Source organism: Crocodylus siamensis, chromosome 3 (assembly GCF_052110815.1).
Source record: "Crocodylus siamensis isolate JL-2025a chromosome 3, ASM5211081v1, whole genome shotgun sequence".
NCBI classification, from domain to species: Eukaryota; Metazoa; Chordata; order Crocodylia; family Crocodylidae; genus Crocodylus; species Crocodylus siamensis.
The window spans coordinates 98,476,869-98,490,593 of NC_143397.1; the positions used below are offsets into that span (position 1 = coordinate 98,476,869).

General features: G+C 46.7%; 1 protein-coding gene across 3 annotated transcripts in view; it reads left to right on the forward strand.

Moving 5' to 3' along the window:
- The window catches only part of SVEP1 (sushi, von Willebrand factor type A, EGF and pentraxin domain containing 1), a 190,731-nt gene that overhangs the window by 25,167 nt on the left and 151,839 nt on the right, over positions 1–13,725 (forward strand). For all 3 annotated transcript variants that reach the window (XM_090038832.1, XM_090038830.1, XM_090038831.1), the window contains exon 2: positions 12,353–12,608. In XM_090038832.1, the coding sequence (XP_089894958.1) occupies positions 12,353–12,608 (256 nt within the window). The remainder of the gene's footprint in view (positions 1–12,352; positions 12,609–13,725) is intronic.

The window sequence follows — 13,725 nt, forward strand, 5'->3', positions numbered from 1 at the left end:
CAGACAGCCCCCGCAGCCAAGAGCCAGGGCCTCCATCTGTGTGGATCCCGGAACCATGGGCTCCGTCTGGGCGGCCATCTCTGAGGTGCCCAGTGGAGGGGCTGCAGAGCCCGAGGGGACCCTCGGGGTGCGGCGCATGCCCATCCGTGTCATGCCTCTGGTAGGCTGGCTACGGCTGGGGCTGACTACTCTGGGGGGGGTTTGCAGGCAGGGTCTCGTGCCCTCCCACGCCCTCCCCTGCGCGAACTCCACGCTAACTGAAGCGCCTGTTCGCGCAGCCTGTTCGCGCAGCTCCCTGGGGGGCTGGGCCAAGTAGGGTCCTGGGCGGGGGCTTGACCCGGCCCGGCACCAGGCAGCGGCCTCCTCCGAGCAAGCGAGGAGTTAACCCCTTCCCACCACGAGCCCGCTTACCTCCGGCTGTGCTGGGGGTCGGCAGGGGGCTCGGCGGCTGCTGAGGGGTTTCTGGGGGGCTTCAGGGGAGTGGGGGCGCAGCAGGCTTCACCCGCGCGTCTCTCACCGCTCCAGAGCCTACCTGAGTCAGTCTAAATGCCTCACATGCAGGCATTCAGGAGGTTTAATTCAGCCAAAAGTGGTGCACTCAGTCTAAGTTAATTCACCTCAGGAGGGGTGTCATAGGGCAGGGACCCAGGAGCAGCCGTGATCTCCCCTGGCGCCCCTACCGTGCTAAGTTGCCGGTCTAGCACCCTCTTTCTCACCCGCCACGACTTTACTGTTTCTCTAAGATTAATGGGAGGCTGCCTTACTTGGCCCCTTGGACCCGGTGCTCTTACTCTACTGGTCCCAGCTCTGTACCCGATGAATTTGGTGCCCCCACCCTATGGGCGTCGCATGCCTCCTACCTCCCCTGTAGCACGCCCCAAGCCTCACAGTTCTTCCGGACGTTGTCTTGCCTATATACTTTCCCTAGAGATCCTGCTAAAGGCCTCCGCCCTAATGTCCACTTTCACTGGGCTCAATCCAGTCACTCTCCGTACGCGCCCCTCTCCCTCACCGGGCTCCTCTCCGTACGCACCTCTCTCCCTCACCGGGCTCCTGTCTCTGGGACTACCCTCGGTGGCTTGCCCTCTCCAGGCTCTTACCCGCACATCCACCCTCACCGGGCTCTTACCCATGCACTTGCCTTATCCGGGCTTGCCTCTGGGACTTCCCTATGTACCTCACCCTCTCCAGGCTCTTACCCACACGTCCACCCTCACCGGGCTCTTACCCACATGTTCTCCTGTACTCGGGCCTTGTCTCTCTGTGTTCCCCGCAGCCTTGTATACTCACGCCCTCTCTGGGGCCTATGCTTGCACCTCTTGCACTCTCCCACACTGGGGCCTCTGTCTCGCGCCTCCCGCGCTCCGATTACCCCCACTGGGGTTTTGTCGTCCGTGCTTCCCGCGGTTGGGGCTCAGGTGGCGCGTAGCCGTGCCTGGACCCCTTGACGCCTCCTTGCGGGTTTTATGCCCTGCTTGGGTTTCTCCAGTTAATCGCCCACACAGGGCTGGGGTCAACACCCCCAAACGCAGCGCCATCCTGGCACCACACTGCCGTGCCTTCCCTCTGGCACCCAGATACTACGCCCTCTCAGGGTTTCTCTCAACTGGGGCTCAGGCGGCCTAAGCCTTACCTGGCCCCAGACCCTTCTCCGAGCCTTGACCAGCTGGGCCCTCTCCAATACTGCCCCACTGGGGCCGAGGTTAGGACACCCCAAAACACTGCACCCTCTGTGGTGCCAGGAACACCCCACATTACTAGGGAGCCCCTAATGAGGCCTCTACCATCCCCTTATAGCCTCACCCGGTCCTCCAGTGCTACACAGACATCACAACAACAAACGTAAAGCCCTGAGCCCACCAGCTGTAACACAAAAATCGGCCCACTGGCTATAACATTCCGCGCCACCCTGGCTCTCCATCAAGCCTCCGTGATAGAGGCCTCTCCATCCCATCAACATGCGGAAGCTCAAGCAGCTCTGCTCAGCAACAGAGCTCCTACTTCTCAGCCTGTCAGAGGGGAACTGACTCTGGCCTCGGCCTGGCTGTTTATAAAGGCCAGGCCCTGTCCCCTTTCGGTCAGCTGACCCACTCAGTTGCCTAAGCAACCTTCAGCTGTGCTGCCCTGCTGATTGGCAGTCAAGCCCCATTACCAATGCCAGTAGCAGGCACCCTAGTGCCCTGCTACAAGGGGCATGATCAAGATCTGGTCAACCCAGTCTAGGAAAGGTTAACCCAATCAACTGAATGTTTGTATGCATTTGCAGTGCAGCCCTGGGGCTGGGAAAGGCTAGCCCCAGCTCCAGCCCCAGGGCTGTGCTAATCATCCACCGCCAACTTCCCCCGAACTGGACATCTCTTCTCCCTGACAGACCCACCAGCCCCCTCCCAATTGTGCTTACTCTTCCCCACAACTCTAAGTTACCTGTATCAGGCTCCTCCCCATCTCCTGGGAACAGTGAACAGCTGTACATGCTGCTCCTGGTAGCAGTGAACTGCTGCATGTGCCACTCCCCAGTGTAGGTCTAGGTAGCTTGAAGTCTACTGCAGTGGACTCTTGTTTGCACCCTAAAGACATATGATTGGTATCTAAAGTAAAGTGGAAACCTTTCAGACAGCTACTCTACTGGCAAGAATCCATCCCAAATGCAAGTAGCAACCAACCATATATTATCTGATGATTGCTCTGTAAATGAGCTGGATTAGTGCTTCTCTATACATTTCCTAGTAGATAGGTATATGAATAACAAACAGCTTTTTAGTTCAAAAGGCCAGATACTGAATGAGCACAGACACACTGGGTGTCGATTCCTCTGGGTCACACAAATGGGGCATGGGAAAGAAAATTGCCGCCTGCGCTATACCTGCTTAGTGTTCTCTCTCAAATGCTGCCAGTCCCCAGACCTTCATGAAACTCTAAATTAATGTTTAAAACCTAGGAAGGCAGCCCTAAGCACTCATAAGACTTGACTTCTCTTACAGCAGTGAATTGTTAGAAATGGATTTTGTATACCAACTTTATTAAACAAGACTACATTTTTATAATTCTAAGTACTGTTACTGGCATTGAGGAGGTGTTTAGTTTGCCAGATATTTGTACACACTAAGAAGAGACGATACAATACAGATGGTAATAACTCCTTGTTAATGTGCAAAGAATGTTGAATTTTGTCGTAGGAGTAAAAAGGATTGTCTGTAGAAATTGTATCTAGGCCATGTTAAAACTTGAAAGAAGAGTGAACAGATGAAGTTAGAAAGAGAAGATCTTGCTACTGGCTTGGTACAATATTTCACCAGCATCATTTCCATTTAATTGTACTTTTTATTGGTCTTTTACTATTTACTATAATTATCGTATTGGCCATATTTTCACTTAAGAGTGTCATCCGCGATCTATTTTTCAGTAATGCTGCACAATTCTAAACTTCAGCTGACTTTGGCAGTTCTGAGTATTCAGTGTTTTTGAGGAGTGAATCCTCAGAGCCCTATTAACATCACTCTCCCCAAAAAGTCCTCATGGGTCCTTGTGCTCAATCCATGAAAATTCATAATCAGGTCATGAAAAAACAGTCCCACCAAGAGAGTGGATATTGGTTACATGTGTAAAGTTACGCTCATATCTGTTTGTAGGATTTGATTTTCAAATTGCTCTTCCTGTTCCCAGTTTGCTGAACAAAAATGACTTTTAAAGGATTTTTGGGAGGGTTCTGGGAGGAGAAATGCTGGGGGTGGAGGAAGGTGCCGCAGAAGTCAATAAAACAAAACAGATGAAAAATGTCAGACAAATATTTTTAGGGGAAAAAAGTAACGCATTTGGCCTCATCTCCACTAGTGGCTGTAGGTAAGAGTAAAATTTACCAGAAAACATACAACAAGCCAGCACTGGAATATCAAGCATTCCTTCACAGAGCCTGTTCTTTATGCCATGATAAGTCTACACACACAAAAATCCCCAAAAAACCCAAAGCAGTTAAAAGGCCTATCAACCATATGCATGTAATTTAAAAATAGATTTGTATCTGCTTTCTTTCACTCAGGCACTCAAAGTCTCTTCATTTTTTTTTTCCTCCTCTGGCTTATATAGCAGGGATTTCATGTCTAAGGTTACAGCTGAAAGATTCAAGGGCCAAGCTATTAAATATAAACATATACTTTCTTTTTTCTGAGAGCAAGAAGTTAGTTGTATGCCTGATTGTTTCCTTAGATGTACTGGTAGCAGTAGAACCAACTAAAACCACATCAAGTAGCTGTGAAACTACCCTGCTCTCTTATCCACTGTTATATTGGTGGTGATGTCTGACAGGAGCACTAAAGAACAGAAGAGCCTAGGAAGAGGGTGTGATCTCTGGTGCTGTTCAAAAACACAGAAGAGCCACTAGCTACCTGGCATGTCTCAGGCTCATACATCCAAGACCTACGTTCTTGCCCTGGAAGTTCCTTCCAAAATTTTCATCTGTGCTATGATCCTTCAGGACTCCAGAGCTGCCCCATGCTCTTACTTAGGTGTTTAGGTGGTTTTGGGCATGTCTACACAAGACGCTTTACTGCGCAGCAGACTACTTTGCTGTGCAGTAAAGCGATGCTGTCTACAGGTGTGCAGCAATTGGGTCACAGTAGACTAACTCATTGTGCTGCAGGATGGTCCCATCCAATTCAAGTGGTATCTGGCCGCACAGTAAATTACTGCACTGAAATGCATGTGTAGATGGTGACATCAGGATTAGTTTATTCCAACTCTAAGGGCTTTTATACCTGTGCAGGGAGCCAGCTCAGATGTGCTGGAAATGAATCGAGTCTGCTGGAGCACGAAAATAAACGCGCTCCAGCAGACTCTTGCATCATGTGTATTAGCATCTTTGTGCCAAAAAATGGCAGTGGGGCACTTTGAACTAAAGCTCTCAAACAAGCTTTAGTTCAGAGTACTCCACTGCCATTTTTCAACGTGGGGGATACTGATGCCCATGACACTTGGGTAAAAGCCCTTGCTAATTAAAGCACCCTTCCATGCCTCCCTGAACATGTGCAAAAATGCCCTAATTGAGCTGGAATATATTCAGTCACATCAACTACACATGTAGAGGTGCCCTCTGATGGCAAGGGCTTATGGAAGCTGGGGCCACGGCCACTTCCCAGCTTTCCTTGTTCACATTAGAGTATAGAGTGGGAGCAGTCCTGGTGCTTGGCAGAGTTGCAGAGGGAAGCAAGAGAATGGTGCTTATCCAAGCCCTCAACCTGTCACACGCCCATGGAATAGTTGACCTAGTGAAAGAACAGGATGTCAAAATATGTAGTACCATCCTATACCTTAAGCTGCACCAAGGTATTGCATGGAAAAAAAGTAGGCTAAAAGAACATTAAGGTTGCAAAAATCAGGCACTGAACAGTTTAAGAAATATCTCTGTTAAGGTTGCTCTCCTTTCTTTGTTTTCCACTGCCATTAAATGTTAGGTTCCCCCTTCAAAGCATGGAGGTGCTAAAGTTTCTCAGCAAATGAGTTGCTAGAAACTAGGGATGCGCTGATAGAGTTTTTTGGGCAGATACCAATGGCTGATTTTTAATGAGTCATATAGGCTTATACTGATTGGATTGCCGATATGCAGCCAGTCAGCTTGGAGAGCAGTGTCCAGTTGGTAAATCTGTTGTGGTGGAGGGGGGGCAGGGGGTGCTGGGAGTGGGGCTACACAGGGAGGCTGCAGCCACCCCAAAACTTGCCATTTTCCCCCACAACTGCCCCTCCCAGTATTGCTGCCACCCACTCTAAGCACAGCCCGGCCCCCCTCCAGGAAGAGCTTGGTGCCACTCCAGCCCCAGTCCACCCTCACCTGGCACGCAGATCCGGTCCCATGCCATTGCGGGGTGCCTGCAGGAGCTGCCTCTCCTCCATGCCCCCTGGGTAAGCCACTCATGGCTCTGTCCCACAACTGACCCCACCACAGCTGGGCAGCGCCTTCCCCAGCCCTAGCCCCAGCCCCACTCCTTCAACTCAGGGGCCTTGATCTGCCCCCCTTCCCTCCTCTCCACCCCTTCCACCATAACATACTAACTGGACCTGACTGCTCTCCACACTGCCAGGCTGTGCTCCTGCCCATCTGCATGCTGCACTGTGACTGTGCGCATGCACGGGACATTTATCAGCCACATTATTGGCCACATCAGCCAAAAAATGCCGATTGCTGATGCTGCCAATTTTCCCTATATCAGTGCAGATCTGATATAGGACTGATGTATCAGTGCATCTCTATAGAAAACATTTCACATTGGCAAAACTTCTTTTCTTAAAAACCCTTTTTTGCTAAAATTGTCTAAAAGAAAACAAACTCAATCCTTATGGTTAAAATCTGGTAAACTTTTAAGCTATTGAAAACAAGATCTTATAATAGAAATGTTGCGAAACTAACCGTAGAAAGGAGTTTCAGTTCAGCCTGCAGTCACTTTGAAAATAGGGTATGGCATTCATTTTTTGATTTATTGGAGATCAGAGAGATTTTCTGTTGTAGGTATTTATTTTGTTAGTGTCTTTTGTCTTAGCTTTATTTTTTAGCATTGCTGCATTCTAGTTTTTTGATGGTTACTATAGCAGTGTGAAAAGGAATGGGTTTGGTTTTTCTGGGGTGCTTTGGAGCTCTTCATTCAGCTCCTATAAATTTTGAGGGCCCCTGAGTTTTTTATTATGAGCCTCCAAATATATGAGTAAAGAAAAGCAACAACTGCCAAGCTTTGGTTTGGATCTGCTTCAAACTACTTGGTGCTACTGAGTTATGCTTTGAGGATTTCATTTCTTTGTTTGTGTGTGTGTGAGAGAGAGAGTATGCACACACATGTATTTATTTTTGCTTGGTGAACATTTGGAACCATGCTTTGGTCTGAGCACTCTCAACATTAGCTACAGTTTGTACAAAATTTTGATTTGGGGCATGTCCCCACAAGCAGGAATGTGTTTCCCTGGGGACAAGTGGCAGCAGCAGCACATATTTGTACCACTGCTGCTTGTCCCCAGGCATGACCCTACGTGAGCCCTGGTACATGGCAAATTAATGCAGGTGGTGTAGGGAAGGCTGGGGCTAGCACCTGGTCTGGCCCCAGTGACCTTAACTGAGGTCCTGGGGACCTCCTTAGACTGCAGTGGTGGTGATCCAGGTGTGCAAAGCCTCGCCAGCAGGTGGAGCATGTCTCTAGCTGGCTTGGCTCCAGTTTTCAGGCAGCTCACACTGCAGCCACATGCACCGTATTGCTTTTTTTTTTTTTTTTTTTTTAAAGATACCAGGATTTGCTAGTTTCTAATTTTGCTGCTGCACTGCAACTATGCAGAATATGCAAATATGTACAGTGGCAAATGGATTCACATGTGCCACGTGCATTTTGTCGTGCCTCAAAAGGCTTCAAGGTACCACAGATGCTCCTGTTCATGTGGACGTGGCCATATTGTCTAAAATGTTCACAAACCTTTGTTGGCTGTTGGCACTGGTCTGTGTTTTGAAGCAATGATAAAGGAGAAAGAAGGTAAGTTTCAACTACTTTCATGTGTTTGATGTCTTTTTATACAGCTTTACTCATCACTTCCTTTTTTGCTACATAAGTTTCTTAACTAGGATTATTACTACAAGGTGGAAGGAGTTCAAGAAACTATTTTGTTGTTAAGTTTCTCAGAACAAGTATATATGTTTTACTGTGATTTTTTTTTCCTGTGATTTTTTTTTAAAGTGTGCCTAATACCAGGGTATTTCTGCTCTAGCAAGTGAAGGCAAAGACTTCTGGTTTCTTACGTGCAGTTCTGCATAGAGAGGAGAAGGAATGGTACACTCAGAATCCCACTCTCGCAGCATTACACATCCCCAGAAGATCGGCTGGGCCCCCCATATTTACTCAGCATGCTTCAAAACAGGAACTACTACAGTATTCTTAACAGGCAATATCCCTTGAAGTAACTGCCACTATTACTGTGCCCTTCTTTGCCCTTCACTTCCACATCTCCTTCTATATCTGTGGTTTCAGAGATTGCAAGGTGAAAACCTGACTGCACTGAAGCCAGTGGCAGAACTCAAGTCGATTAGATGCTGTCAAGATTTCATTCCAAGCTTCTGATTTTAAACTTCTACAGCAGCATTCTCAGCTGGTATAAAGCAGTCGTGCCTTCACTGAGAATAGCTCATTGAACTAGGAATTAAAAATTAATGAGTGGAAAATGAAATTGAGTGGAAAATTTGTACTGTTCCCTTTAATAGCAGCCATAGTATCTTAGAGAAGCACAGTTTATACTGTATTTATGGGCTCATGAATAATTGCTGTCTCAAATAGAGTTGCATGTGTTAATAATCTAACATATATTAAGATAGAACTTGAAGATACCAGAGAAGAGAAGTTTTTCTTTTTAGAATGGGTCTGTTGTGAGATGACTTCTTAAGAAGCAGTAATGACGACTGAAGGGTTTTATTTTCCCGTGTTTCTCTGGATTATTTTGGCAGCCTTGTTAGATTTTACACCTGTGTATTGGCTGACTTGATTCACAGCCACTGAATAGCAACACAATTAAATTTAAAATGGTAGCTTTAGTGGTATGTCACGGGGCAGGGACCCAGGAGCGGCCGTGATCTCTCCTAGCACCCCCTACCGTGCCAAGTTGGTATAAATGCACCCTTGTTCTTGCCTGCCACGTCTTTGATAAAAGTATTAAGGGAAGCTGCCTTTTGCCCCCTTGGACACGGTACCCCTGATGTATCCCAGTTTGTGTACCATCTTAGTGGACCCCGTGAATTAAAGCCTCAAGGGCTACCACCCCTAATACCACGCCCCAAGCCTCTCAGATGTACCGGACATTGTCTTGTCAAAATCCCTTGCTGCGCCCTCACGGCACCCCCTTGCTTGGCTACTATCGCCTGCGTCCTTGCAGACACCCTTTGGGCTCATGGCAATCGCCCACCCTGGGGCCTTTCTCCACACTCCCCATGGACGCTCTCCGGCCTCTCTTGTGGCTGTGCCCCACTGGGGCACTCTCACAATCCCGCCCGCGCTGGGGCCCTGCCTCACGAACAGGGCTCAGGTGGCCATAGCCGTGCCTGGCCCCCAAATTCCCTCCCTGGGGCTTCTATTCCTGTGCGCCCTCCCTGGGGCTTAACGCAAGCACCCTCTGGGCTTCTCACTGGTACACACTCTGGTGCGCCTCACAATTGGGGCTCAGGTGGCTGTAGCCATGCCTGGCCCCCCAATGCACTGTGCCCCTTCTCAGGGCTGGGGTCAGTGCACCCCCTCCTGGGGTCTGCAAACCCCACCAAGGCTCAGGTGGCCGTTGCTGTGCCTGGCCCCCCCAGACTCACCTTCTCGGGTCTTACGCCCCACTAGGGCTTCTCGCCTGCACCTGCGCTGGGGCTTTTTCCTCACAACACTACCCCACTGGGGCCAGGGTCGATGCACCCCAAAACACGGCGCCCTCTCCAGCACCAGGAACCCCCCACGCTACTGGGGAGCTCCTATGAGGCCTCCTCCAACCCCTACAGCCTCACCCGGTCCTCCGGTGTAGCCACAAAGCAAAACCCTAAGCCAATCAGCTGCAACTCAAGAACTAAGCCACCTGGCTAAATGTAAACTCTGAGCCCTCTGGCTACTCATCAATCAAATCCCCTACGTGGGCTTTCTCCTCCCGGTATCCTCAAGCCGAAGCTATTCAGGCCATCAAGCTGCCTACTCCAGCAGAGCTCCTTCTCCCGTGGATGTTAGTGGGGAACTGCTTGCTTGGCCTCAGCCTAGGCTGTTTATATAGGCCAGGCCCTGCCTCCTTCCGGTCAGCTGACCATTGCGGTTGCCCCAGCAACCAGCATGTGTACCTTTGGGCACTTAAGTGCCCTGCGACATGGTAATAGGACAATTAATTTTATTTTTTTACACTTAATATTTAAAGACCTCCTTTTCTCCATGTCCAAGTACAGCTTCCCAAACTCTTCCAGTGAAGTTGTACTTAGCGGTAACTATGTTGTTATACACAGTTCAGTTATGGTATGTAAAATCCAGAGATGCTTGTAGCTTGCATAAAAAGGCTTTTTATCCTGAGCTATAATGGTGCATATGTCCTTTGAAACAATTTTGTTACAATTTTTTGTTCTTTGTTTGCAAATATTTTCTGTGACTTAAGTTATGCCAATTCTAATGTAGCAACTTGCACATGTATAGACATAAAGCAAGTTTTCCAAAGTGTTGTATGTACTAGTAAGGGCCTGTCCTTCATAATGTATTGTAAAATACTTTATGTACATTTAAATGGCTGACCAGGTGCAAAGAACCTATGCAATTGGCTCAAATGCCAGTGGACAAAGAATAGCTCTTAATGTGTAGTTGAAAGATTCAGAATATTTAGTATAAGGAAAAAAGTATGTTTGTAGGACTGTAGTTTAGTCTTAACACTGTTCTGGCTCTGGATGATATCTCACCTGGAAAAGGAGTACTCCCCAAACAGCAGGAGTCCCCACTGTAGCAGTATCCCTCGCAAGTCAATATTATCCTTTTGTCAGTTCAAAGAGCTAGCTACAGGATGCCTAGGAATCTTGATTGGCAGCACATACTGCTCCATCTGAATTACAGATTTATAATCTTAAATTAATGTTCCAGTGATGGTCTGCTGATTCTAGTCATGGAGGCTCCTGGGGTACCTGAGATCGGATTCTTTTGGCCATCTTTCTCTGCTAGGGCTGCTCCTGTCTTATGTGCCCTCATATTCTCGAGTCAAGGGTTGGAAGGTTCGAGCTGTCCCGACTGGCTCCTAATTCCTTGTTGCGAAATGGGACCCCTGCAGAGTCTACTTCATCTATGTACTCTGGTTTCGTTAGCTTTGCATATATTAGAATAGCTTTTAGGCCTGTTGGCAAAACAGGAAGGGTAGATTAGATATATTTTAGTTAATTTATATCCTCCTATGCCATTTAAGACATGTATTTTGTGTGGTAGTTGGAGCCTGTTGTTGAGCAGGGCTGATGAAGGGGCAGGTGGCTGCAGGTTGGGAGTGAAGGGATTTGGGGGTGGGAGTGCTGTGGGTCCGGAGTGAGGGGCACCAGCAGGGCCGGGAGACCGTGGCTTGGGATCACTCTGCACTGGCAGGGTCGGGGGGCTGCAGGTTGGGGTGAGGAGCACTGGGAGGTCTGTGGCTTGCGAGTGAGGGGCAATATAATGGGAAGGGGCAGGGCTGCTCAGCACCACAAAGCAGTGTGGGGGACAGGACAGCTGCATCTGGACCCGCATCCTGGTGAGTGAAGGGGTCAGGGAGAACTCTGATTTTCCATGATAAAAAAAATTTCAAATGCCAAAATATATAGGTATTTAGAATTTATTTTATTATAACAATTGAGGCACTGTTAGGCATCCGCATTACTTTAAAATGATAAAAGTATCAAGAAAACCATGTGTTCAACTGATACCTCTGTAGATATAGATAGAGATAGAGAGTGGTGTTTCATTTTAATCACAGAAAAATGTATATTTGTGGGGTTTTAATCAGAGAATTTGTGATTTATTTATTTAATTATTTATTTTTATCAGAGAGTTTGGGATTTTTAAACAGAAAACCGGGATCCCTGATCATAAGAGAGCCTGATTCCACTCGGGTTCACTCCCCTCCTCAGAGTAAGACATTCGCTGTCCATCAGACAGACATTTTCTGTAAATATCTGCTGTAGGTTAATAACCATTCTGTTTTATCTAATTCTATAGGAACAAAAAGATGGTGTTTATACATTTTTATGGGAATTCAGTAGAACTTACCTTGTAGGGTGGGAATTTACTACAAAAAAAGGTAGAATGCTAAAGGCACATTGTTTGTGACCAAGGTCTCCAGCTTTAAAAATTGTAACTAACTTAGTTTTTCAAATTTTTCACAAATCTATAGAGGTGGTGTGTGTGTGTGGGTGGGTGGGTGGGTGGGTGGTACAGTTAGGCTGATGTCCACCAGATATGGATCTGGCCCAGTGGATCTAATGTGGCTGCAACATTTATTTTATCCATCCTACTTTTAAGCTAGTCAGTAAAGCTGAAATCTTCCCAGCATGAGGAGCTTGTGCTGGAACTGAGTATTTCTTTTTGCTCTCTGCCAGAGCAGAAAATATAGTTCATCACTGTGAGAAATGGTTGACTGGCCCAGTGGCACAAATTCATGGTGTCTGCATCATAACTGGTCCCTAGGCATGCAAACTATGAGCCAGTTTTTGACACTTTAACCACAATCTTTGCTCACAGATTGATCTTTAACAATAGTGGGTGGTCTAGCAAAGACTAGATTGAGTTAGATAGCCATCCAAATAAAAGAAGCTGCACCCTAGCATACAGTACCTGTCACTAACCTTCTGTCTGAGATGTACTGTTTTATATGCTTACAGCAAATACTGCGTCATTCTCGTGGGAATGCCACAAAGGCAATCTTCCTCATTACTGATGGGTATTCCAATGGGGGTGACCCAAGACCAATCGCAGCATCCTTGCGTGAACTGGGAGTGGAGATCTTCACATTTGGGATATGGCAAGGCAACATCCGAGAGCTGAATGACATGGCGTCTTATCCCAAGGAGGAACACTGCTACTTGCTTCACAGTTTTGCAGAGTTTGAAGCATTAGCTCGCAGAGCTCTTCATGAAGGTATGGCATCTTGTCACAATGACACTATCATTTCAGGCCCTGTACAGAGCATGGGGGTGCAAGTGGGAAAACCTTTCAAGAGGTACAGCACAGGTCTCATGAAATGATTTGCATAGATTTTTTCCTCTTTCCTTGTTTTGTCATATCGCCTATGTCCTACAAAAACAGGCATATCTCGGGTATTAAGACAAAATTAATACTCTGAGCTTAATTTTCTTTAATATGCATTTGCAGTTTCCATTAGATCAGATTCAACTCTCCATTTTGCCTGAGCAAGTGTCAAAGTTTGTGCTAGTGGAAGTTTTGCGTGATTAAGGATTAAGACTTAATAAGATACTGTGCTGCCTAAAGGTACAAATTGGTATATGGTAAGAATTAAGAATTTGCTTAAGTATCCATCTATCCATAAGCTTTTACTGTATAATACATAAAATTAATCTCTTTCTCTTCCTTCCCCTCCCCCATGTAAATGTGATTCATTTTTTAGGTATGAAAATGCAACATTTCTTTTTTCTGATGTTTACCTTAAAAATAATTCTCCCTGGACAAAAGGGTTAAAATAGCAACTAAGAATGTAAGGCTAGTTGTTTTCCTATTATAAATTCAGTGTATTATTGTCTTAAATGAAATTATACAAAGTATATCAGCTGAAGATCCAGCCCTTTGTATTTTATTTATTTTTTATTGATTAATTTAACATGGAAAAAGTTTCAGTACTTCCAGGTTGTTCTGGGATGCAGATAGGCTTTTAGATGATTCTTTTTTTGTTGGTGGGGAGGGAATAAAGGAGGATTTTTTTCTTATTTATGAAGCAAGTATTTTTACAGTTAAACAGTGACCCATGGACAAATTGCTGTCTTGGGGCCCAAGGCAGTACCTATCAGAGTCAGCAGAAATCTTTCCAATCATTTAAGCCAAAGCTGTTTCAGGCCCGTATCTTTTTATTTCCTGCATGGAAGCCAATAGCTTAGTCTTAGTAAGGGAAAAAAGACACCAAAGGCTTGGGGATTTTTGCTCAATAGTCTCTAGTGAGCATTCTGTCTGACTAAAAGATTCAGACTTTGGCTTGGGCGGACAAGGTTCTTTGGGTAGATGTGATATCTTTTATTAGACCAAC